This window comes from Lithobates pipiens, unplaced genomic scaffold (genome assembly GCF_037356315.1).
Source record: "Lithobates pipiens isolate NorthernLeopardFrog02 unplaced genomic scaffold, aLitPip1_a1.2 Scaffold_16, whole genome shotgun sequence".
NCBI classification, from domain to species: domain Eukaryota; kingdom Metazoa; phylum Chordata; class Amphibia; order Anura; family Ranidae; genus Lithobates; species Lithobates pipiens.
The window spans coordinates 218,812,907-218,840,706 of record NW_027507748.1 but is presented as its reverse complement, the minus strand read 5'-3'; the positions used below and the strand labels follow the sequence as shown (position 1 = coordinate 218,840,706).

The following is a 27,800-nucleotide window of genomic DNA, read 5'->3' as shown; positions in this document are numbered from 1 at the left end:
TCAAACGACCCCACCTACCAATCACTTTTTCCTATATCAAGAGGAATTAGGACCAAGCAACACAATATGAGATCTACACTGGGGACCATGAAGATGCTTGCAGTTTTTCTCATTTTGTGCTACTGGATTCACACAGGTATTTAGCCTCATGGAGGACTCAGATATAGCATGTATCACATGTATGCTTAAAACCATTGTACAAGAAATTATTATTATTATTGTTATTATACAGGATTTATATAGCGCCAACAATTTGCGTAGCACTTAACAAAATGAAGGCAGACATTACAGTTACAATTTGGTACAAGAGGAATCAGAGGGTATGTAAGAGAGTAAAGCCCCATACACACTGTCAAAATTTTTGGATTTTTTGGTGATTTTTTCCTTCAGATTTACCAAAACCATATAATATGAGGTCAAACCTTAGGAGTTTCAATGTGTATGCAATCAGGCAGGCCCTTGCACTACATGGTTTTGGTAAACCTGAAGGAAAAAAATCAGCAGAAAATCTGATAGTGTGTATGGGGCTTAAATGTCAGAAGCAACTGTTCACAATTTGATAAGTTAAAAAAACATTGCAAATATGGAACTTTTTTCCTTTTTGTCCATGGGAAAGGTAGGAATTCTATCACTGCATTCTCTGTAAGATGCAAAGCTTTAGAAGCAGGGTTCAAAAGTTGCAGATGCAGGTAAGAATTAAAGTAATTAGAACTTCCACTATTGCATATTTTTTCTCCTACTGATGATAGAAATGGCACACCTTACTCTTCTATCAGCTGTTGTGCATAATGCATAACAGTAATAATAGTAAGCAAGTAATTCCTATAAAAGTAATGATTACTTTGGACTACTTTCTTACTACTAGATGAAATTCAACAGCACTGCAAAAATACAGTGTGTGCTATCTATTCATTGCTGTATGGCTTTTTTTAGTCTTACAGCAGCAAACAAAGTAAGTAAGAAAAATCTTTAGTTATTTTCTGCAATTTTCCGTACAAGGGCCATTTGACTTCTGTGTGCAGGTAGTAAGGTTTTCCTTTAGAGTTGACATTTTACTTATAGATGGATTCTGGTTGGAAGATTTGTCCAATGGTCTCTTAGCAGTGTAACTTTGGTTGGAGGTCATAAGTCTTAGATTGGAGGAGATTGAAGGCGTGTGTAGCATCATCTGGGCCCCACTGGATCTTCTGAGACCCCCTGTTCCTACACTCCTGCCTCTTTTGTCTCCTTTGGATGCAACCTAAGATCTCCTGAAAATTCTCAGTTTTGCCCTACTGTTGGACTTATGCCCCATACACACGGTGGGACATTCCGACCACAAAATCCGTCTGATTTTTTCAGACGGATTTTGGCTGAAACTAGTCTTGCATACACACGGTCGCACAAAGTTGTCGGGAAAATCCGATAGTTTGGAACGAGGTGATGTTATACATGTACAACAGGACTACGTAGAGGCCAGTAGCCAATAGCTTTCATCTCCAAATTTTTTCTGAGCATGCTTGCCACTTTGTGCGTTGGAATTCTCTACACATGATCGGAAAAAGTACGAAAAGGATTTTGTTGTCGGAAAATTTTAGATCCAGCTCTCAAACTTTTTCCGTCGGAAATTCCAACAGAAAAAGTCCGATAGAGCCCACACACGATCGGATTTTCCGACAACATAATCCGATCTGACTTTTTCCATCGGAATTTCCGACCGTGTGTATGGGGCATTACAGTTTCATCTGCTGTGTAGAAAACTTTGGGGTTCATTTACTAAAACTTGAGAGTGCAAAATCTGGCGCAGCTCTTTATAGAAACCAATCAACTTCCAGTTTTTTTTTTGTGAAAGCTTAAGCTGAAGTTAGAGGCTGACTGGCTACCATGCAGTGCTGCACCAGATTTTGCACTTTCCAGTTTTAGTAAATCAAGCCCACTGTAATAAATTATTCTGTTTCTGATACAACAGAGAAATTTGACCAACACATTGAGTTTAAAATAATTTTCAAAAAATGTATTTTATAATCTTACAAACAACTTAGCCAATCTTGGTGAACTTGGACTTGCAGTAACTGCTCTATAGATGTTGGGTAAAAATGTATTGGTCTATGAGATTAGATATTCAGATAAACCAGTCTACTAGCAATTATCAGCTGCTGGTGACTTAGCTAGCAGGCATACTGTATCATCTAATAATAAAAAAATATATACTGTATATTTGTAGCACATTATCTCTTTCAGAATAGATTTTTTAATACTTGTCCCTCTCTAACATAGCTGCATACAATGATAAAGCACCTGTCAAGCAGTAAAACACATAAAAAATGTTAAAAACTCACTGCAGCGCTATTGATGTTTTTATAATGTTATCATAATGTCCAGTGTGCATGAGGCCCATGCACACTGGACATTATAATAACATTATAAAAACATCAGTAGCTTTGCGGTGAGTTTAACGTTTTTCAGCGTTTTTGCAATAGCAGTTTGTAGCGTTTTTCTATGCTTTTTACCGATAGCTTTTTTAAGGTTTTTTAATCAATGGGATCAAAAACATTAAAAAAACACCAGTGAGATGCATTTTTGAGCAGATATCTGCGTTTTTTGACATTAGAGAGTTTTAACTAAAAAAGTCCTGGTAGAAAAGATGTAGTTGGATAGCCGCACTCCGAATTATTCAACTTTATTTCAAAAATGTAATTAAAATCATAGCATCTAGGCTTGTAAACAGACTAACTGCACAGCCGCTGACATATTTCACACCAAACACGGTGCTTAGTCATAGCTATGATTTTAATTACATTTTTGAAATAACGTTGAATAATTCGGAGTGCGGCTATCCAGCTACATCTTTTCTACTTCAGTTCCTGTTGCAAACCGAGCCGGCACCCTGTGGGATTGTGGAGACAGCTGTTTTGGGAAAAGTCATTACCTTGGAGCGGTAATTCTTTGTATTTTTTTGTAAAAATGTCCTGGTGTTACTCCTGTCACTTTGACCCCATATTCCAAAATCACCCAATGCATCCATTTTTTTCAGGCTCTGAAACAATAAAGCCTAGCCTGTGATAGTAAAATTGCTACTTGTAATTAATTTATTATGCCTAGTAAAGCTATTGTTGGTGGTACTAAATTATAGGCCAGCGCAGTTTATTATAATCCACAATTAACAATGAGCTGTAATGCATAATGGTGATTATAACTGCAGAATGTATAAAAAAAATCTTTTATTTGCAAGAAAATGTGATACTTTACTTGTATCTTTGCAGGTATTGCTGCTTGCTCAGGTAATGTATACTTATATACGTATAGTATTTATAACAGTTTCTTTGTTTTCTTTATAGTACAATTTTTTTAGTTAACAGATATAAAAATTGGATAGAGATATATGAAATGTAGACCCCAGGGGTAGAGAGCAAATATGTTTTTTAGATGTGCTTGAAGTTCAGCTTTAACATCTTTCAGGTACTTTTGCTTCATAGCAATATGTTGCTTGCATGTCATCTTGTCACATGAATGATAAAAGAGAATCCATTGGATATATGCGATTCATTTAGTTACAAATCAAAATGTGGACAAAATTTTCATTATTTGAGATTTGGATGTATCTGAATCACAATAGTAATGAATTTCAATGAATCAAAAAAAATTATAATGAAACAACAAATTCATTTGTATTTATTCGGATGATATAGTGTGATAGTTTGGGCCTTTTGTTAATGTTTGAAGCATCCGAAGTAAATTCTACATAACTACTATATAACGAATGATCCAAATTGATTTAGATAAATTTTGTTTTTTATGTTGCATTAAAATTTTCATTATTATAGAAAAAAAAATGCACTACATTGGAAATGGAAACATATTGCAATAAATATATTGCGATATTACAATAAATATATTGCAATAAATACAGGAGGGTATTAACCCCCCTGGCGGTGTTCCCGAGTCTGGCTCGGGGCGGAAGTTTTGTACCAAAAGCGGTAACCCCGAGCCAGACTCGGGACTGCATCGCTGAATGCAGGAGGAGATTACTTACCTTCTCCCCTGGATCCAGCGATGTCCCTCCCTCCCCTGCTGTACGAGCGGCTCGTCCTCCGCCGGATCTATCACAGAGCCGATCTCAATTCCCTGCGAGCGTTGCGACGCACGGGGACGGAGATCGGCGCCAAATTCAAAAAGTAAAACACACACATTACATACAGTATAATGTCATCTTACAGATTACATTGCTGTATGTAATTATTTCACATCCCCTTTGTCCCTAGTGGTCTGCCCAGTGTCCTGCATGCAATTTTATATTATAAAAACTGTTCTTTATGCCTGGAAACTGGAGATTGTCCATAGCAACCAAAACTGTCACTTTACATCAAAAATTATTTTAGACCAGCTAGAAAACAGCGATAATAAATTGGAATCACTCGTAGAATTGAGGGATATCGATTTGTGCAGAGATCCATCATCAAATACTGAAAAGTAATGACAGTGACAATTCTGCAACTGAGCAAATTTCAGTGTTTTTGATTTGATTACATTATTGAATAATTTTTATTATTGTTATATTATTATTTAGTATAATTATTTATAGTTATTTATTTTATTATAATTTATGATTTAATTTTTCAAACTTTATCATACCCGGGATGTCTGCTAGACTCTGGTTTGAACAGTTTTAAGAGAGTTATTCCTAAGAATTGCAGGACTATAATATAAAATGCCAAATTTTCATGCAAAATAATTGTACCGCTTTTAGCACCTAAAATCCAAAATAATCATACCGCCAGGGAGGTTAAAGTCATATAAGATGATGATTCCTACTTATTGTGTTTGGGTTGGATGGAGGTGGATCTATCAGAATCTATGAATCATAACATAACAAATGGATCTAAAACTAATTTTGTTCCATTTGTTACTTTCAGTTGCATGCAGCTCCAGTTGATATTGTCCAATCAACTCATTCCATTTCTTTTTGTGGGTTGGACTAGTAAGGATGACTCAGAGTACATAAGTAGACATGTGCAGAGTGAAATATTTCGTTTCGGAATTTCGTTTTCATCCAAAAAAATTAATTTATTTAGTTACTCCCGAAATTCGTTTTTATTTATTTCGTTCAAAAATTGCATTCATCCAAAAATCCACATGAATTACGGTCAAATCTGTCTTTAAAGGCTTAGATTCGACAGAGCTGCTAAACACTATATAGCCTATGGGCGGAGCATTTGACTCCGGAAATGTACGATTGCAGCGTCGTACAGTTTCGATGCTCCGTCGAATATTATTATAAACGTGTGTGTTTTTCATTGCTTTGTCGAATCTCCGTCGTTCATGTTGAATGAATGGTCTAAGTCTCACAGTGTCAGAGGTAAGGTTAGGCACATTCGACCACAGGTTCAATAGACACAGATTGTTATTGTCAGAGTCACGTTGAATCTCCTATTCTATATCGAACTGTTGTAACAACGAAAACGAAAATAAAGCATTTATTTATGTCGGATCTTTTGTTTTTCGGATTCTGCACTTTCGTTATCGTTTGTCAAAAACGAAAACGAAAATACCTGAAATTCGGACGAAAATGCATTCGGACAAAAACGAATGCACATGTCTATACATAAGTAATCCCCCAAAATAACAAATTACAGGCATACCCCACTTTTAAGTACACAGTGGGGTTTATTTACTAAGGCTGGAAAGTGCAAAATCAGGATCACTTCTGCATAGAAACCAATGAGCTTCCAGGTTTTATTACCAAAGCTTAATTGAACAAGCTGGGGTTAGAAGCTCATTGGATTCTATGCAGAAGTGAGCCTGATTTTGCACTTTCCAGCTTTAGTAAATAAACCCAATTATGTACTTAAAAGTGGGGTATACCTGTATAGCCAATCTTCCAAAATAATTTCTGAAAAAAAACGAATCAATTCAGCACAAGGAATATACGTCACAATACTAAATATATAAAACAAATCCAAATATAATATAATTCCAAAGGGGGATCATTCTAACATAACAAATATGGCGAAAAAAAATTATTTTCTTAATGCATGAATCCGAAACTAAACAAAACCATTTTTTTTGTTGCACACATTTCTGGTACCCATTATCTGCTGTAGCTGCTTTTTGAATAACTTAATCTGTGCTTTATTCTTAATTAATGATAATGGCGAGCATTGTGTCCCACCTCCAATGTATCCTCCTTATAAATCAATTATGTAAGAATTTGATGACTTGAGTCCATAGAAATTTAAAGCGGTGCTGGGTTCCTAGTCATCCCAAACACAGGTCACTGGTTAAAGGAAATTTCTATAGCTGGTAGAATCTATGAAATTATGATTAACTCAACAACTTATTATGGCTTCTTCTAGCATCCTTTTCTGTTAGAGGCTGCTCCAAGATTTTTTAACTATTCAGTTTCCTGGTAGTTTCTAACGTTTGGGACTTGCTATCTTTTATAAGGTGGTTGGGTTTATAAAGTGTAAAGAGCTCCTCATGCCTGTTGTGGACTGCAACATCCTTCCTTGTGGCCTATCTTGTTTGATGAGCAGTTTCAGATATGTCTTAGAGCACCCTGTAAGCTCCAAAACCCAAGGTTCTACGTTATACAGATAGCAAACTCATTTAGAAGATGACACCTGGTGCTAACTCCCTGCCTATGTCTTTTACTGGCACAGTTGCTATGGTGAGCAGCATTGTGGCCCAATAAGAATGTTCACAAAGCAGCAGAGGGATAGGCCCAAGTGTCAACTTTCTAGCAGAATTCTAATTTTGCACAAGAGATTTTTGCAAACTTAGAGGCTCTTTATGTGGGCTAAAAAAGGAGACACAAACAACAGAGGGCATACCAGCCTAGTAAATTATCCCCAAATTTATTATAAAAACACATAAAATGTACTCACAAACATCAGATAAGAAATAGCTTATCAAGGTACTCACCCATAGCTATAAATTTCAGGTGATTCAGCAACCTCCAAAGCCCAGGAGGCCCTTAGGATCTTGAACCTGTTTAGAAGGATAGACCTTTTTAGAGTTAAGGTTGGCTCAGGTCTATCCTTCGAAAGACACCAGCCATTCAAGATCCCGACGTCCTCCTGGACTTTGAAGGTGGCTGAGTCGCCTGGATTTTATAGCTATAGACGAGTGCCTTGATAAGCTATTTCTTATCTGATGTTTGTGAGTATAATTGTATGTGATTTTATAATAAATGCTGTGGGATAATGCACTAGGCTGGTGCACCCTCCGTCATTTGTTTTTTTGTAGTTGCTTCAGGACATCCCCAGTCTTGAGAGAGCAGCAAGACTTGAAGTATTATCCTTGAGATGTCGAGAATATTTTAGCACCTTTACTGGGATATCATACTTATGTGCAGGGGGTGTTTTCTTATTAAGAAAAAGGAGAGTCTGCCTGCAGACACCTAAAGGCACCCAATACTGAATACAAGTGTCTCTTTTCAGTGTTAGAGACCAGTATATATACACTTAAATCTTTTTTATAAATCTTATTAATATTATCAATTAGTTGTTCAAAATTTTGAACCACAAGATAATTTCTCATAATTCTTAAATAGATTGCCTTTTGCATTCATCTTACTTTTTTGCTAATCAAATTTACAGTACAGTATATCAAGATTAGAGATATATGTATAAATACATTTTTCATACTTCCTTAAAAAACATTAATTTTCAATTTTTTTATTTTTTTATTATTATTTTCATTACAGCTCCACAAGGTATGTAAAGTTGTCCAATATTATATTTAAGCATGACTGTCATCAAAGAATAGACTTTATGTTGTAAGAATATAATTACTGTGATTGTTTATCTCATAACATGGCATACTTTCCATTTTCCAAGAATCTAAGCAAGTTGCGTCTGAGTGATGTCACTTTTTGAACTGCAGCTATTTTCTATTACTTTACTGTTTGATTTCACAACTGTAGCTGGCTTTGCTTTCCTTTGCATACCTATTTTTTTTTCTTTCTTATGTTCTAATGCATGTGTTCAAGGATTATTTTTAGTATCGTTATCTACATCAGACTATCACTATCTGCCAAATGTTGTCCTTGCATGAATAATTATAAAACCAAACTCAAAGTTTCTAAAATGGACCTGTGGACATGCTGTGGAAACTTATATATTTACACAAGCAACAAATTAGCCTTAAATCAAGCCCTCAGTGGCCTCTGTAGCTGTAGGCACTGTGGAGTAATTCATCCTCAAGCTTAACAGCAGAAGCCCTGAAGTCATTCCAGACCTTCTCTCCGTAGCTCAGCTCACTCAGTTCCTCCTTCCCAGCAGTAATTCAGCACCCTTCCTGTGTCCAATATAAACACAGCACAAATGCAACAGGAGAGTGGAGCAAGGTGAGCTGAGCTGCTTAGAGGCCTTAAATACACTTAGCAACTCTACTATGAACTTTGAGGATGAATTGCTCCACTGTGTCTGCAGCTACAGAAATCAATGAAAATGTTTTAAGCCCAGGTTCACACTGACTGCGGGAATGAAATAGTGCGAGTTCAGCTGAAGTCACATGATTTCATTCTCACATGTCAGTCCCGACTTCGGGGGCAATTTCAGAGACATCTGTGCGGGTTTCTGCACTGATGTCAATGGAAATCGCACCCAGAAATTGCTAAAAGTAGTACAGAAATAAATTTTGGGAATCGGTGCGGTGTCGCAAATGCGGCATCACACCAATTAGGACAGTGCAATTGCCGCCAATTTGCAGGTGATTTGATGTCAAATCACCTGCCAAATTGCTCCAATGTGAGACAGGGCTAAAACTAATTTTCTGTTTGTTAAGGATTTGTAAATACTTGGATGTCTATAGCCTGGCCACGGGTATACTTTAAAACTGATGAGCCAGCTTGAAAATTTTCCCAGGATTCTTGTAGGTTTCATCCTCCCTGAACCAATAAAATTGTATTTATGATGTGTTTATGATCCAGCAGACATTTAAATGCTCATGCTTTTACCCTGGAAGACATTTCAAGGTTATGTTACTGACAACGATAAAATCAATTCAGTTTCATGATACTCGATACCCTGTTTCCCTGAAAATAAGACCTAGCGTGATTGTCGTTGATGGCTGCAATATAAGCCCTACCCCCAAATAAGCCCTAGTTAAAGTCCTTGTAGGTCTTATTTTCAGGGTAGGGCTTATTTTCGCGGAAACACGGTAGCAACAATGGCCTTTTGCCTATTTGTAACTGCACTAGTAAAACGTAATAGAACCGCATACAAAAAAAAGTATTATTATTTTTACTTGATGCAAACTCTCTGGTATCTTGTTTGCTTATTTTCAGATATTCTGTGCTCTAGTTGCTCAAACAAGCAGTGCAATGGAGACAGCTGTACCTGTATCATGGATGGGAATGGAAGTGGATCAGAGCCTTGTGTGATTGATGATTCCTGCCTTCTTCCTGGATCCCGCTGTTGTCCTTCTGATCTCAAGTTTAACAATGTAACCAAATGCTGCAATGGTGAGATCTAAGTATCTGTCATTCTATAGGATCACTATGCTAGACAAACATATAGACATAATATTCAAAATCAAACTGCCCAGCAAAAAGAACAAGGAGTGGGAAAAAGCTTAGGTAAAATTAAAAGTGGCGGAACAAGAAACATGCATTCCACATTAATATGCCTCCAGCATTGTTTCTGTTTCTTCTTGCTGGAGGCTGCCCTTTTGCCGAAGCCCAGAGCCCCTGAGCAGCAGTAAATCTTTAGGCTGTCAGCAGATTGGACAAATTCAGCACAGTGCCTAAAAATAGAAGCAACTGAGCATGTGCAGAGCAGGTTGAGTATATTATTGTGGATTTTAAACAGTATAAGCACTTATTTTTAATGTTTTAAGCGAGTACTTGTGAAAATGCTCCCAATACCAAAACTGATAGTTTCCGTTGTGATTTGCGTCAATACAAAATAAATGGGTTCAAATCGCACTGCAAAAAAATTGCATGTAATTTCCCCCACTGCTTGTGTGTGTGTGTGTGTGTGTGTGTGTGTGTGTAGAAAGGGAAATGCGTCATCTAGTGGGCAATTTATTAGAAAATGTTAGCACTTGCCCTCCAAAATCTGCATAGGTGTCCCGGTCCTGCCAATGATTGCTGAAAGATGAAATCACGGCCGCTGGAGGTGCTCACATGGCTGGGGGAGATGTAGAGGCAGTCTGCCCCCAAGCTGACATTACTTCTGCCCTATAGCCACAGGGGTCCTGGTACTTCTCCAGCCACGTGAGCACCTCCAGCGGCCAAGGTTATCTATCATCAGCAGGACCGGGACACCTATGCAGACTTTACTTTTGACCAGATATATACTTAAAGTGGAAGTCCATGCAAAATCTAAAATCCCTGCATCTATAGACACCAGGAACCTAACACTAACCTCTCTATCTCTGTAAAGAAAAAATGAGTATACATACCTTTTTTGGAAGCTGATCTGACCCGCTCTGACTGGATCCCACGCTGAGCTGTCAGCCGCGGCTTCTCTGTGTAAGCGGGTGCAGAGGAGACAGAGGACAGCGGAAGCCCCATAGTAACTCTATGGGTGACGTCACTTCCCATTTATTTCACAGCCATTGTCCTCCGTGTCCTCTGCAGAGCTTCCACCTCTGGAGATCGGGTTGGAGCGGGTCAAATCAGCTTCCACAAAAGGTATGTGTACTCATCTTTTCTTTGCAGGGATAGAGAGGTTAGTGTCTATAGATGCAGGGATTTTTAGATTTTGCATGGACTTACACTTTAATGTGAGTTCTAACTTTTTTAACCACTTGACCACTGGGCACTTAAACACCCTTAATAACCAGACCAATTTTCAGCTTTCGGTGCTCTCACATTTTGAATGACAATTACTCAGTCATGCAACACTGGACCTATATGAAATTTTTGTCCTTTTTTTCACACAAATGGAGCTTTCTTTTGGTGGTATTTAATCACCGCTGGGTTTTTTATTTTTTGTGCTATAAAAGAAAAAATACAGAAAATTCTGTAAAAAAAAGAATTTTTCTTCATTTCTGTTATAAAATTTAGCAGATTAGTAATTTTTTCTTCATAAATTTTGGCCAAAATTTATACCACTACATATCTTTGGTAAAAATAAGTACAAATTGGTGGATATTATTTGGTCTTTGTGAAAGTTATAGAGTCCACAAGCTGTGGTGCCAATATCTGAAAATTGATCACACCTGAAGTACTGACGGCCTATTTCAATTCTTGAGACCCTAACATGCCAGAAAAGTACAAATACCCCCCAAATGACCCCTTTTTGGAAAGAAGACATTCCAAGGTATTTAGTAAGAGGCATGATGAGTTTTTTGAAGTTGTCATTTTTTCCCACAATTCTTTGCAAAATCAAGATTTTTTTTACTTATTTTTTTTTTTTTTTAACAAAATTGTCATATTATCAGTTTATTTCTCACACAGCATATGGATACCACAAATTACACCCCAAAACACATTCTGCTATTACTCCCGAGTACGGCGATACCACATGTGTGAGACTTTTACACAGTGTGGTCACATACAGAGGCCCAACATGCATGGAGCACCATCAGGCGTTCTGGAGCACCCAGGACAATTCTGACATTTCTCTCCTACATGTAAAAATCATCATTTATTTGCTAGAAAATTACATTGAATCCCAAAACATTATATATGTTTTTTTAGCAAACACCCTGGAGAATACAATGGTGGTTGTTGCAACTTTTTATCTCGCACGGTATTTGCGCAGCAATTTTTTGAATGCTTTTTTTTGGAAAAAAAACAGTTTTGTGCTTAAAAAAAAAAAAAACACAGTAAAGTTAGCCCAATTTTTGCATAATGTGAAAGATGAAGTTACACCGAGTAAATCGATACCCAACATGTCACTCTTCAAAATTGCACAGGCTCGTGGAATGGCGCCAAACGTCACTACTTAAAAATCCCCATAGGCGACAATTTAATTTTTTTTTTACTGGTTATATGTTCTGAGTTTCAGAGGAGGTCTAGGGCTAGAATTATTGCTCTCGCTCTAACGTTCGCAGCGATACCTCACATGTGTGGTTTGAACACCGTTTTCATATGTGGGCGGGACTTACGTATGCGTTCGCTTCTGCATGCGAGCACATGGGGACAGGGGCGCTTTTAAAAAAAAAAAAAAAAATTTATTGTTCATTTTACTTTATTTATTTTAGTTTGACATTTTTTTCCCCAAAAATAAATTTTTTGATCACTTTTATTCCTATTACAAGGAATGTAAACATCCCTTGTAATAGGAATATGGCATGACAGGTCCTCTTTACAGTGAGATATGGGGTCAATAAGACTCACATCTCACCTCTAAGCTGGGAAGCCTGAAAAAAAAATTGGCGAGTCGGTAGCAGCACCGGAGGGCGGCGGGAGGGGGGGGGGGTGTCTATGGCTGGGTATTGCAGGGTATCACCGACTATGGCTGGGTATGGCTGGGTATATCAGAGTATGGCTGGGTATCTCAGAGTATGGCGTTGCAGAGTATTGCGTTGCAGAGCATTGCAGGATATTGGCGGGTGTTGCAGAGCATTGCAGAGTGTTGCACGGTATTGGCGGGTGTTGCAGAGCATTGCAGAGTGTTGCAGAGCATTGCAGAGCGTTGCAGAGCATTGCAGAGTGTTGCAGAGCATTGCAGCGCATTGCAGAGTGTTGCAGAGCATTGCAGAGTGTTGCAGAGTGTTGCAGGGTATTGCAGAGTGTTGCAGAGTATTGCAGAGTATTGCAGGGTATTGCAGAGTAATGCAGAGTATTGCACGGTATTGCACGGTAATGCAGAGTATTGCAGGGTAATGCAGAGTATTGCAGGGTAATGCAGAGTACTGCAGAGTATTGCAGGGTATTGCAGGGTATTGCAGGGTATTGCAGAGTTATTGCAGAGTTATTGCATGGTTATTGCAGGGTTATTGCAGAGTTATTGCAGGGTTATTGCAGGGTTATTGCAGGGTTAATTTTCGGTGAGCAGTGATGTGGGCACTGCAGATGCAGCCCACATCGCTGCTGACACCGATCTCTTCCCCCTCCGCTGTTCCGATCGGTACAGAGAGGGGGAGGGAGGAACCGGCGTCATAACATGACGCCGGTTTGTTTACAAGTGATCACTCCGTCATTTGACGGAGCGATCACGTGGTAAACGGCCGCTATGAGCGGCCGTTTACCGTGATCCGTGATGCGCCGGGTCCTGTGGACCCGGCGGTCACGGATGCTCTGGAGTGTGCGCCCCAGGGGGCGCGCGAGAGCGGAATTCTGGGAGGACGTCATATGACGGCCTCCCAGAGTTAAGAAACCGCCCTGAAGCCGTCATTCGGCTATAGGGCGGTTATTAAGTGGTTAATAAACTGCCCACTAGATGGCGTTTTTCCTTTCCACGTACAATTCAGACCGCAATCACACCGCATTCCTGTTCAAATCATATGAGATTCTTTGCTGTGCGATTTCCGCCCTTTTATTTTGTATTGACCCAAATCGCACCACAACGTATCGGTACTTGGTGTCAGCGAATATATGACCGAAAGTATTGGTACTCATACTCGCCGATTAACCGTTTGCTACTGTCATTATACTGTGGCAGGTCAGCATGATCTTGCGAATTATTGTAGCTGTATGTCGGCTCCTTTAAGCAAGAGTGCGTGGGTGCCGATGCTCATGGTCAACGGTTGCGATGATCGCTGGTCATGAGCGATTGCATGCATGAGAGGCAGAACAGGGACGTGTATGTGTAAATACACAAATCCCTGTTCTGTTCTGTGAGGAGTGACAGATCGTGAGTTCCCAATTAGAACCATGATCTGTCATCCCCTCTAGATAGTCCACTCCCCCCTACAGTTAGAACACACCTAGGGAACACATTTAACCCCTTGATCGCCCCCTAGTGTTAACTCCTTCCCTGCCAGTGACATTTATACAGTGATCATCGCATTTTTATAGCACCGATCGCTGTATAATTGTCAATCGACCCAAAAATGTCTCAAAAGTGTCCGATGTGTCCACTGAAATATCGCAGTCTAGATAAAAATCGCAGATGCCCACCATTACTAGTAAAAAAAATAATAAAAAATGTTATAAATCTATCCCCTATTTTGTAGAGGCTAAAACTTTTGCGCAAACCAATATACGTTTTTTTGTGATTTTTATTACCAAAAATATGTAGAATACATATCGGCCTAAACTGAGAAAAAAAATATTTTTTGTAAAAAAAAAAAAAATTGGATATTTATTATAACAAAAAGTACAAAATATTGTGTTTTTTTTTTTTTTTCAAAATTGTCCCTCGTTTTTTGTTCATAGCGCAAAAAATAAAAAACGCAGAGATGGTCAAATACCACCAAAAGAAAGCTCTATTTGTGGGAAAAAAAAGATATCTATTTTGTTTGTGTACAGCGTTGCACAACCGCGCAATGGTCAGTTAAAGCGACGCAGTGCCGTATCGCAAAAAGTGCTCTGGTCAGGAGGGGGTAAATCCTTCTGGGGGCTGAAGTGGTTAAAAAACGGTATCAATGCAATCCTACTAATAATACTACACATGCTAACTGTGGGAAATTGTCAGACTGCATTTTATTACAGTTCTGTTTGTACAGAATCTGCAGGTTCACAAAGTGCCTCATTCTTAGTGAAGATCAAACTGTGGTTGGCTAAAATATTATGCTAATAGTATAAAAGTGCAGGACAATATTTCCTGTAACAATACCAGTGCAATATTTTAGGATATCAGTCGGTTAGTCCAAACATATGAATTCTGGCCCTAACAATATAAATGTTGGTAAACAACAACCAGATTAGAAAAAAGGACTGTCTACATAGCTAGACAATATAAGCACAGATTGTTTTCAGTGGCTCAAACCAAAGCCTTCCACATAAAACAATCCCTAAATGTCAGTGTCTAAAAAAAATAAAGATTGCTTACTCTCTTACTGAAATAGTTCATGTAAAAATAACAATACAACAAAGTTAAAAAAACAAAAAAACAGAAAAAAAAAAAAACAAGGCTGGATGCAAAGTAATTCTTTTTCCCGGACAGAGTGCTAAAAATAAAGATCTAAAAGATAATGGTAAGGCTGAACTTCGGGGTAAACAATTATTGTTTAAATACAAGAGACGTGTGTATTCTGTATTCTTAAGCCTCGTACACACGATCGGATTTTCGTCCAGGAATTGTGGTATGACAAACTGTTTGCCATCAGACAAATGTTGTCCAACTTTCCGCCAACAAATGTTGGATGGCAGGCTAGTAAATTTTCGGTGGACAACGGTTGTCAGATTTTCCCATTGTGTGTACACAAGTCCGTCAAACAAAAGTCCAAATTAAAAACACGCATGCTCGGAATAAATGCTCACCAAACACGACATTAGCAGAAGGTGCCCAAAGGGTGGTGCTCAAGAGCTGAAATTCCACATAGTACTTCACTACGTTCATGTTTGCTGGCCGACAATTGTGTACCGTTTGTACGCAAGACAAGTTCCCAACACACGCCCTTCGGACAAAAGTCTGACGCTTTTTTGGCCAACAATCCGATCGCGTGTACGAGGCTTTACATGGATCGTGTTGCGCTGTGTGTGTAGCTTTCAGATGTGTGCAGTAATCCAGTGTGAAACTTTGCCTCTGTACAGTAGATTCCTGTAATAAAGACCGGTCACTGCTGTTCTCAACTTGTGCAGGGTCTGTGGTCTTTCTCTAGGCAGTCTGTAGTGGATGGGCCCAGTGCCCATACAAGGCCATGTAATTTGCTTGTTAAATGCCCTCAATGTCGTCTTGAGAAGTCACATTTTGTATCAAAACAGGAACTCGTCTAATAGGTACATATCTGAAAGTATCATGCAGAAATTTAGGCCTCTTGAACACAGGACTTCTACCCATCTCTCCTAGATGGCTTTCCTCCTGGGAAGCGTTAATTAATTTCATTGGCCAGAATCAGTGGCTGGTGGGATCTTCTTTTGGGGGAGCAGCAAACAAACAGCACCCACCTGGCACTGACATCAGCCATCCCGTGCTATGCATACTAGCTCATTATGCCTTTGCCGTACAGGGTGCGTTTTTTTAAATTTTTTTATTTGCCTTTACTTTCTCTTTAACCACTTGCCGACCGCCTAACGCCGATGTACGTCGGCAGAATGGCACGGGCAGGCATAAGCACGTACATGTACGTGATTTGCCTCCCGCGGGTCGGGGGCCCGATCGGGCCCCCGCCCGGTGCCTGCGGCGGTCGGTTTTCGTTCGGGAGCGATCCCGGACGAGGGGACGGCCATTCATTCATGGCCACCCCCTCGCGATCGCTCCCGACGAATAGAAATCCCCGGTGACATCACTTCCTCTCCTGTAATGTAAACACAGGAGAGGAAGTGATGTATTCTCTCCTCCGTGTCGGTATTTTTCGTTCCGACACGGAGGAGAGCGGATCAGTGAGTTGCACCAACACATCCCACACACAGTAGAACATGCCAGGCACACTCACACCCCCCCTTTACCCCCCGATCACCCCCCCAATTACCCCTGCCCCCCAGTCACAGTGACACCAATGTCATTTTTTTTTTTTTTTTTTTTTTTTTTGCATTGGTGTCATTTGTGACTGTAATAACTGTTAGGGCAGTTAGAGTTAGCCCCCTTTAGTTCTAATGTACCCCCCTAACCCCCCCAATAAAGGTTTAACCCCGTGATCACCCCCCGTCGCCAGTGTCACTAAGGCTGGGTTCACATTGCAGCGGTTTATGAGAACGAATGTGATTCGCACCGCACTGCAGTGCAAATCACATCCGATCTCTGTGCGATTCGAGTTCAGCCATTCGCCGCACCCGCCGCACCCGCCACACCCGCCGCACCCGCCGCAAATTCGCACGGGACCCTTTTTTTGGCCCGCAGCAGAATCGGATCGCATGGGTGTTCACACCATGCGATCCGAGTTTGCAGATCGCACTGCGATATGCGAACTGATCTGGGGGTGTCAGTAACATTTCACTGACACTCCCAGCAGTTCGCATAGGGCAGTGTGAACTGCCGCCGGGAGGCATGCGATGCGGGAACCCGCCGCGGATTCGCGGCGTTTCCGCATCGCTCCAGTGTGAACCCAGCCTAATAAGCGATCATTTTTCTGATCGCCGTATTAGTGTCCCAGGTGACGCTAGTTAGGCAGGTAGGTATTTAGGTTCGCCGCAGCTTTTTATAGCGCCAGGGACCCCCATATACTACCGCATAAAGCCCCCTGATTGCCCCCTAGTTAACCCTTTCACCAGTGATCACCATATAACTGTTACAGGTGACGCTGGTTGGTTAGTTATTTTTTTATAGTTTCAGGGCACCCGCCATTTATTACCTAATAAAGGTTTAACCCCCTGATCACCCGGCGGGTGTCATTTGTGACTAATAACTGTTAGGGCAGTTAGGGTTAGCCCCCTTTAGTTCTAAGGTACCCCCCTAACCCCCCCAATAAAGGTTTAACCCCGTGATCACCCCCCGTCGCCAGTGTCACTAAGGCTGGGTTCAGATTGCAGCGGTTTGAGAACGGATGTGATTCGCACTGCAGTGCAAATCACATCCGATCTCTGTGCGATTCGAGTTCAGCCATTCGCCGCACCCGCCACACCCGCCGCACCCGCCGCAAATTCGCACGGGACCCTTTTTTTGGCCCGCAGCAGAATCGGATCGCATGGGTGTTCACACCATGCGATCCGAGTTTGCAGATCGCACTGCGATATGCGAACTGATCTGGGGGTGTCAGTAACATTTCACTGACACTCCCAGCAGTTCGCATAGGGCAGTGTGAACTGCCGCCGGGAGGCATGCGATGCGGGAACCCGCCGCGCATTCGTGGCGTTCCCGCATCGCTCCAGTGTGAACCCAGCCTAATAAGCGATCGTTTTTCTGATCGCTGTATTAGTGTCACAGGTGACGCTAGTTAGGCAAGTAGGTATTTAGGTTCGCCGCAGCTTTTTATAGCGCCAGGGACCCCCATATACTACCGCATAAAGCCCCCTGATTGCCCCCTAGTTAACCCTTTCACCAGTGATCACCATATAACTGTTACAGGTGACGCTGGTTGGTTAGTTATTTTTTTATAGTTTCAGGGCACCCGCCATTTATTACCTAGTCTCACTAGTGTACCCCTAAATTTAGGGGTGTCTACTTTCCAAAATGGGGTCATTTGGGGGGGGTTTGTGCCATCTTGGCATTTTATGGCCTTCAAAACTGTAACGCCCTTAGAAAGCCTGAAGGCGGTGCTTGGTTTTCGGGGCCCCGTACGCGGCTAGGCTCCCAAAAAGTCCCACATATGTGGTATCCCCGTACTCAGGAGAAGCAGCAGAATTTATTTTGGGGTGTCATTTCACATATGCCCATGGCATGCGTGAGCAATATATCATTTAGTGACAACTTTGTGAAAAAAAAAAAAAAAAAAAAAAAAGTTTGTAATTTTCCCGCAACTTGTGGCAAAATATAAAATATTCCATGGACTCAACATGCCTCTCAGCAAATAGCTTGGGGTGTCTACTTTCTAAAATGGGGTCATTTGTGGGGGTTTTGTGCCATCTTGGCATTTTATGGCCTTCAAAACTGTAATAGGTAGTGAGGAGTGAAGTCAAATATTTACGCCCTTAGAAAGCCTGAAGGCGGTGCTTGGTTTTCGGGGCCCCGTACGCGGCTAGGCTCCCAAAAAGTCCCACATATGTGGTATCCCCGTACTCAGGAGAAGCAGCAGAATTTATTTTGGGGTGTCATTTCACATATGCCCATGGCATGTGTGAGCAATATATCATTTAGTGACAACTTTGTGAAAAAAAAAAAAAAAAAAAAAAGTTTGTAATTTTCCCGCAACTTGTGGCAAAATATAAAATATTCCATGAACTCAACATGCCTCTCAGCAAATAGCTTGGGGTGTCTACTTTCTAAAATGGGGTCATTTGTGGGGGTTTTGTGCCATCTTGGCATTTTATGGCCTTCAAAACTGTAATAGGTAGTGAGAAGTGAACTCAAAAATTTACGCCCTTAGAAAGCCTGAAGGCGGTGCTTGGTTTTCGGGGCCCCGTACGCGGCTAGGCTCCCAAAAAGTCCCACATATGTGGTATCCCCGTACTCAGGAGAAGCAGCAGAATTTATTTTGGGGTGTCATTTCACATACGCCCATAGCATGTGTGAGCAATATATCATTTAGTGACAACTTTGTGTAAAAAAAAAAAAAAAATTTTTTTTTTGTCATTATTCAATCGCTTGAGGCAAAAAAATAAAATATTCAATGGGCTCAACATGCCTCTTATCAATTTCCTTAGGGGGTCTACTTTCCAAAATGGGGTCATTTGGGGGGGTTTTGTACTGCCCTGCCATTTTAGCACCTCAAGAAATGAGATAGGCAGTCGTAAACTAAAAGCTGCGTAAATTCCAGAAAACGTACCTTAGTTTGTAGATGTGACAACTTTTGCGCAAACCAATAAATATACAATTATTGACTTTTTTTTTACCAAAGACATGTGGCTGAATACATTTTGGCCTAAATGTATGACTAAAATTGAGTTTATTGGATTTTTCTAATAACAAAAAGTAGAAAATATCATTTTTTTTCAAAATTTGCGGTCTTTTTACGTTTATATCGCAAAAAATAAAAATCGCAGAGGCAATCAAATACCATCAAAAGAAAGCTCTATTTGTGGGAAGAAAAGGACGCAAATTTTGTTTGGGTACAACATTGCATGACCGCGCAATTACCAGTTAAAGCAGCGCAGTGCCAAAGTGTAAAAAGACCTCTGGTCATTTACCAGCAAAATGGTCCGGTCTGAAAGTGGTTAAGAGGCAGAAAAAAATCACCAGGCACCCCTGACAGCTAAGTTAACAGAGTTTAAAAAACGTCCATTGTGTATGAGGCCTTGGGACACCAACTGCAGAATTGGCAAACTGCACACTACTTATATACTATACTACTCTAATATAGTGCCTATATTTTGTCACCTGCAGCAAATGATGAATATTTTATATATGTATGGGACAGTATGCCCTATACATCTGGGGTCATCAACCTGTTAATTACGATCTACCTGTCAACCACAGGCAAGACGGTTTAGCCGGTCCTTCCCTTTTGCCTCCGCCACTTTGCTGCAAAGTGAGGCAGCATAGTGGACAGAGGGCAGGATCGGGAGCTACTGCAGTTAACCAGCAGATGATTGGTTGTTAGGAAGCCGGCGGTCCTAGCAACCAATCACTAGCTTGTTGATATGAAAAGTTAACACCGGCAGCTCCAGCTCCCACCCTCCATCCAGTACTATGCTGCCTCCCTTCACGCTCTCTGCTCCGCTGTACATCTTATAACAGGTAAGAGAATGCTACCTTTCCACTCCTGTTTGTGTCCGGAGATGGTGTGAAGGGACAAAGGACACTACTTGGGGGGGGGGGGGGCACAGGACACTACAGTGAGGGGAAGGTGATGTAAAACTGCACAAGACACAGCTATGGGGGGGGGGGGGGGTGATGTGAGGGAGGCAGAGATCACTGCTTTGGAGGGGCACAGGGCCATACATCCCAAATTTTTGAGATGGGAACGAGGGACATCTATTAGCAAAAGGATGTAGGCATAGGACACACCCCTTGCCACACCCCCTTAAAGGAGGATTATAAAAAAAAAGATTAGTTAAGCGCACAAGTGCTTTTTTTTAACCACTACTATTCTTTTATACTGGCTTTGGAAAACAAATGCAGCAATTTAGAAATTGGATGAAAGGTTTAGCACTGTGAAACAAGTGCATTTTATATACAGCTACAGTGGTGTGAAAAAGTGTTTGCCCCCTTCCTCATTTCCTGTTCCTTTGCATGTTTGTCACACTTAAGTGTTTCGGAACATCAAACCAATTTAAACAATAGTCAAGGACAACACAAGTAAACACAAAATGCAATTTGTAAATGAAGGTGTTTATTATTAAAGGTGAAAAAAAATCCGAACCATCATGGCCCTGTGTGAAAAAGTGATTGCCCCCTTGTTAAAACATACTATAACTGTGGTTGTCCACACCTGAGTTCAATTTCTCTAGCCACACCCAGGCCTGATTATTGCCACACCTGTTTACAATCAAGGCATCACTTAAATAGGAGCTGCTTGACACAGTAAGGTCCACCAGAAGATCCTTAAAAGCTACACATCATGCCGAGACCCAAAGAAATTCAGGAACAATTGAGAAAGAAAGTAATTGAGATCTATCAGTCTGGAAAGGGTTATAAAGCCATTTCCAAAGCTTTGGGAATCCAGCGAACCACAGTGAGAGCCATTATCCACAAATGGCGAAGACATGGAACAGTGGTGAACCTTCCCAGGAGTGGCTGGCCGCCCAAAATTACCCCAAGAGCGCAGCGACGACTCATCCAAGAGGTCACAAAAGACCCCACAACAACGTCCAAGGAACTGCAGGCCTCACTTGCCTCAGTTAAGGTCAGCGTTCATGCCTCCACCATCAGGAAAAGACTGGGCAAAAATGGCCTGCATGGCAGAGTTCCAAGGAGAAAACCACTGCTGAGCAAAAAGAACATCAAAGCTCGTCTCAATTTCTCCACAACACATCTTGATGACCCCCAAGACTTTTGGGACAACATTCTGTAGACCGATGAGACAAAAGTGGAACTCTTTGGAAGGTGTGTGTCCAAGTATATCTGGCGTAGAAGGAACACTGCATTTCATAAAAAGAACATTATACCAACCGTAAAATATGGTGGTGGTAGTGTGATGGTCTGGGGCTGTTTTGCTGCTTCAGGACCTGGAAGACTTGCCGTGATAAAAGGAACTATGAATTCTGCTGTCTACCAAGAGATCCTGAAGGAGAATGTCCAACCATCTGTTCGTGTACTCAAGCTGAAACGAACTTGGGTTCTGCAGCAGGACAATGATCCTAAACACACCAGCAAGTCCACCACCGAATGGCTGAAGAAAAACAAAATGAAGACTTTGGAGTGGCCTAGCCAAAGTCCTGACCTGAATCCTATTGAGATGTTGTGGTATGACCTTAAAAAGGCCGTTCATGCTCGAAAACCCTCTAATGTAACTGAATTAGGACAATTCTGCAAAGATGAGTGGGCCAAAATTCCTCCAGGACGCTGTAAAAGCCTCATTGCACGTTATCGCAAACACTTGGTTGCAGTTGTTGCTGCTAAGGGTGGCCCAACCAGTTATTAGGTTTAGGGGGCAATCACTTTTTCACACAGGGCCATGATGGTTTGGATTTTTTTTCACCTTTAATAATAAACACCTTCATTTACAAAATGCATTTTGTGTTTACTTGTGTTGTCCTTGACTATTGTTTAAATTGGTTTGATGTTCCGAAACACTTAAGTGTGACAAACATGCAAAGGAACAGGAAATGAGGAAGGGGGCAAACACTTTTTCACACCACTGTATAGAGATCAGACCAAAATGATGGACAAATAAAGAGGAAAGAAGGACAGAGACAGTCCCTCAAAATCAGGGACAGTTGGGAGCCCTGTGGGTTTGGTTTACTAACTGGAGAGTGCAAAATCTGGTGCAGCTCTACATAGTAACCAATCAGCTTCCAGATTTTATTGTCAAAGCTCAGCTGAACAAACTGAAGTTGGAAGCTGATTGGCTACCATGCACAGCTGCACTAAATTCTGAGTGCTCCAGTTTTTGTAAATTAGCCTTTATGTGTGTAGCGGTACCCCAATGGGGATGCTGATTGACTCTATACCCCACTGGCTACCCCGACTCTGCAGATGCTCTCTTACCTCTGACACCTTGGGTTCCATTCTGCAATGTGGCATTAGCAATAAGAAACTCACACAATATCACTGAACCACTCAGAAATATTCACTGAGATAAGTAATAGAACACAATGAAAAACATGAATGAACACAAGTTATGATTAACAACAGTTATCACTTAATGCACATATACAGAACGTATAACCTTATAATCACCTGAAAGGGGTATATGTGAACAGGTGCACAGAAAGATAGGTACTCAATATCTTCAAGACATATTAAATACCTTCCCACGGAGGCCTCAACACACAGACCAAAATGTAGTATAAAATCTTTACATTCAGTAACACAGTGTAAAATTAAGCATATACACAAATGGCACCCCCATGGCTATAATTCAGAGATCAACTTGTGAGTAGAGCAGCAATGCTTAGTAAAATAAGGAAGAAGAAGAAGAAAGAAGATGGTGAAAGTTCTTTAAACTCCAGATGTCTTTAGCTAGCCTGATGGTTAAACTGCAGTATATTGTTGGAATTTGTAATCCACAGAGACAAAGGGAAACAAATGACTTGCTTAACTGAAGAAATATCACCACTTGTAGATTCCTCTTTAGATGTGAATGCAATACAGTACTGACCTTACAGCGCAGGGGAGAAATACAAGGCCCCAAAGTCCAGCTTATGATGCCTGTGAAGAAGTAGATTCACCTCCATGGAACTACAAGTCTCACCAGCAGTCTGTAGAAAGAACTCATTCAGCAATACTGTAATCTCTACTGGAATGGGCAGGTGCCCTCTCACCACAATAGATTCCAATAACTTTGCAGCTCTGTCCGGAATCCCCTCCTGGTGAAGATGAATTGAAGTGCAGGTGGCTTCCAGTTGCTCTACTGCAGGCCGGTCCGCTTGTTAGAATAGCAGGGCTGTCCTCCAAGATCCCTCAGAGGCGGGCAATCCGGCTCTCCACTGTATAGGCCGCAGTCTCTCACTTCTGGTCACACACAGACCTCCTGCTGGCAGGTGTTGAATAGCATCCAGAGAGGCTGAAAACAGGTCATGCCTCTCCTTTTATCATTCCTCCCAGAAGGCAGTTCTGCGCACTTTGCATTGTCTGTCCTGTAGTCCATGGCTGAGCCAGCTAACAGAGTCACTCCCTCCTCCAGACTACATCTCCCACAATGCTTTGCTGCATTATTTTCAAAGAGTAAAGAAAAAATCCTAACAGAGTCCAGCAGACACTAGGGGGAGTCCAACCCATTTGCACACAACAATGAACTGTTCAACAATAATGACTATAGTGGCAAACCCCTGGATACATGTGTTTTTCATGCCATCTTTTTATTGGGGGTTAAATAATACTTTATACAGAGAAAATAATAACGTGGAGTATTAATCTGCATCTTAAAGAGTGGGGTTATTTACGAAAGACAAATCCACTTTGCACTGCGAGTGCACTTGGAAGTCCAGTCACTCTGAATCTAAGGGGTAGATCTGAAATGAGTGGAAGCTCTGTTGATTTTATCATCCAATCATATGCAAGCTAAAATGCTGTTTATTTTCCTTGCATGTCCCCCTCAGATCTACAGCGACTTTACTTCCAAGTGCACTTGCAGTGCAAAGTGGAGTTTCCTTTAGTAAATAATCCCCATAGTGTACATTTGTGAAGTAATTCGAAACTCTTACACACTACTTCTTATACATTGCTCTGATTTGTTTCCAGCTCCTGAGATCGGGAACAGTGCTACTATTAGTCCAACAAGTACAGGTAACTAGTAACATTTAAGTATTTTATCATGGTAGACATTACTGAAATTTGAAAATGTTAAGTTTAAAGAGAGCCTGTCATCAGGTAACATTTCTCAGGCTACTCACATACACAAAATGTTTATAATTAGCACTTACTGACACTTCCCTTGCTGTGGCAATTATAAACGTTGTCAGTTACAGCCCGGTAGTGTTCATCATCCTTTGACTCTGGTTGGAGTATCAGTGACTTTCTCTGTTGGTCCCTGTACTGACCCTGACATCACCAAGGTGTGTGGCTGCTGCCCCGTGAACCTTCCAACGCCTGAAGCTGTGTTTGGGAGAGTTCCTGCACTATATCAATGACAGCAGTGAGTTCTGATGCTCTGCAGAGGAAGGGAAAACTCTGCCTGTTCTCCTTTGTCACTCACAGGGCAATGGAGGCATCGCAGGTAGCAGCTGAATTCCCTGGTGGGCCAGGAAGGAAAAGGGAGGGAGCCATGAGATCTGATACTTGGCAGATGGAGAGAAAGCTCAATCTTTTTCCCACTGTCACTCAAAGAGTATTGTGAGTATAGCAGGCAGCATGGGCGTAGCATGTGGGGTTGCAGGGGTCACAATAACCCCACCCCTAGCTCTCAGGGGGCCCCTGCAGCCTCCCCATCATATTACCATATCCTCCACAAAGTCCAGCTCCAATCTGACCTAGGGCCCCACAGCCACGCTCCAGTACTGGGCTTCCACTTTGCCTTCGACAGTCCACACCCCTCTGTTCCCATTGAATGGGGAGAAGCTGTAAGCCATTTCCTAAATGGAGAGGAGCATGGGATCAGAACAGCCCGGGATGGGGAAGTGTCTGTGCTGTGTGCTTGTAACATGGAATGGTAACCGAGCCCAGCGAGTTAAGAGGAGGAGAATGCCGTCCTGTAGCCACGACGGGACCGATGTCACTGGTGAGGTAAGACGCTGCTCAGTGTCTTATAGTCACTAGCTGGGATTCTCTGTACCCCCCACCCAGGGATGTCTGCTTACCCTAATTCCCTGACAACTGGGGAAAAAACACGCGCCTCCGGGAGGTGACCTTCCCCCAACACCTGCCAACACTGACAGAGAAACCTTCAGAAATTGCTAAAATAAATCCCTTAACACCTCCTGAGGGGCTGCAGGCTCCAGATTTCACTTTGCCCCACCAGATCTAAGTTGCGGCCCTGACTACCCACTCCACTCTGGATGCTATGCGCCGCTGCTGAGCTTCTTTGCCAGTACAGCACTCTATACTGCTCCTCCCCTTCAGGGCTGAAATCACATTCCTTTACAACACAGCCAGTCAGCCATGATCTGCACAGGGTGTATCTGCCTACTGTAACTATAGTGCCTTTCCAACCAGGGGATTTCACAGGTCAGAAAGACAACATAAAAGCCAGATACACCCTCTAAAGGCTGATAGACTGTGTGTAAGGCCGCGTACACACGCGCGGACTGTTCGCCCAACTTTGTCCGTCCAACAGTTTCGGCAAACAGTCCGCTCAAACTTAGCATGGACGGACATGGCCACACACGACGGACGAACAGTTTGCTGAAACCGTGCGCGATGACGTGAACGGCACGTACGACGGGACGAAAAATACGACGTCCTATACACTGCATTATAGCTTTCGGCGTGAAAATCCTTTCTGAGCATGCGCGCAACTTTGTTTGACGAACAAGCCTACACACGAGCGGGCTGTTCGCTGAAACAAGGTTTCAGCGGACAGTTTTTCGGAAATTCCGAAAAACCTTGTCCGTCCAACTGTCCGCTGAAACTGTCCGCTGAAAGCCCACACACGAGCGGACTGTCCGCCCAAACACTGTTCAGCGGACAAAGTTGGGCGAACAGTCCGCCCGTGTGTACGCGGCCTAAAGGAATCTGATTTCAGCCTTGTGTATTGCTGGCAGGGCGGGCTGTTTACAGTACTGGAATGGGAAAGGTCTGTCAAATGACCTGCCAGGGGTCCCTGTCCTTTGATTCTCCAGGGGTGATCCCTGTCCTCTGATTCTTCAGGGGTGATCCCTGTCCTCTGATTCTCCAGGGGTGATCCCTGTCCTCTGATTCTCCAGGGGTGATCCCTGTCCTCTGATTCTCCAGGGGGATCCCTGCCCTCTGATTCTCCAGGGGGGATCCCTGTTCTCTGATTCTCCAGGGGTGATCTATGTCCTCTGATTCTCAGTGGGTGATCCCTGTCCTCTAATGTAAGGAAGAACTCTGGGAACTCAAAGCTCTTAAGAAGCTCTGCCAAATGACCTCGCAGGGGTGATCCCTGTCCTCCGATTCTCCAGGGGTGATCCCTGTCCTCCGATTCTCCAGGGGTGATCCCTGTCCTCCGATTCTCCAGGGGTGATCCCTGTTCTCTGATTCTCCAGAGGTGATACCTGTCCTCTAATGTAAGGAGGAACTCTGGGAACTCAAAACTCTTTCCAATGGCCCTCCATTGAGAGCCAGTCACACTTGCATGTCATGCGAGTTGGATGCGATGAGACTGCATCCAATTCGCACAAATGTGAACCCGGTCTTAGCCTCTCCCAGACGTCAGTCAGGCTCTGCAGCCTGTCTTTTTAGGCCAGACAGCCCTCAACATGTACTCAACTCCATGTTCTCGGCTCGTCGTAGTGTGGTACATCACCGCGTTCTTGGCGATCGAAAGTTCAGAGAACTTTTGTGTGACCGTGTGTATTCAAGCCAAGCTTGAGCGGAATTCTGTAGGAAAACCATCCAAGTTTTTTCTGACGGAATTTCTGATCATGTGTACGGGGCATCAGACATTATTAGAAATGGTTGCATAACACTTTCAAAGTTATTAAGCACAGCTGGTGCAACAATATATAGAGCTTGTGTAATGGGCATCAATAATTTGGAGCTGATATTTACATTAATAGATGATGTATTTCCTTTTGTTAGCCTCCCACCAGTCAGAATTATTGGGGATCCTTTCTCTGCCGTCGGCTATGAGTAGGCAGGGTATTGTGACCTACTTGCAGGATCTATATTATGCGTCTTTCATTGCACCTAGCTAAATTGATTGATAGAGGGTTAGCTGAAAACCCAGTATTAATGGAAGGAAAAATGACCTTGAGCCCCCAGAAAATCTAATCATATTACATGTCTGGTTTATATAATAAGGGAAAAATTTAACACCATTATTGCTTTCTGATTTTTTTCTCAGGACTCTTCAGCCTCTACCTGATCTGGCTCATATTGTGATGTATGTCCAGATATAGAAGAAGAAAGGAAAAGAGATAATGTTGCCATCATTCTATTAATGAACAGAAATTGGATGGAGCTAGCTACTATTTAATATACAATTATAAAAGTTTTTTAATTTACACCAATGTATTTATGACAAATGTAAAGTAATTCAGTAAAAATATACAGTTGACTAAT

General features: G+C 41.8%; 1 protein-coding gene across 2 annotated transcripts; it reads left to right on the top strand.

Moving 5' to 3' along the window:
- On the top strand, positions 1-27,800 carry LOC143982387 (uncharacterized). Of its 2 annotated transcripts, XM_077481053.1 has the most exons (5): positions 9-136; positions 3,243-3,260; positions 9,269-9,445; positions 24,360-24,404; positions 27,583-27,800. In XM_077481053.1, the coding sequence occupies exons 1-5, from the start codon at positions 67-69 to the stop codon at positions 27,618-27,620; spliced, it is 348 nt and encodes a 115-aa protein (XP_077337179.1). In that variant the 5' UTR covers positions 9-66; the 3' UTR covers positions 27,621-27,800. The 2 variants fall into 2 exon arrangements, with proteins under 2 accessions (XP_077337180.1, XP_077337179.1); XM_077481054.1 differs by lacking the exon at positions 24,360-24,404 and having other exon boundaries at positions 1-136.

Excerpts from the sequence above, each read along its gene's own strand:
- LOC143982387 (XM_077481053.1), top strand. The coding sequence starts at position 67 with ATGAGATCTACACTGGGGACCATGAAGATGCTTGCAGTTTTTCTCATT. Across the intron at positions 9,446-24,359 it reads TGTAACCAAATGCTGCAATG|CTCCTGAGATCGGGAACAGT; the intron begins GTGAGATCTAAG and ends ATTTGTTTCCAG. Across the intron at positions 24,405-27,582 it reads TATTAGTCCAACAAGTACAG|GACTCTTCAGCCTCTACCTG; the intron begins GTAACTAGTAAC and ends TTTTTTTCTCAG.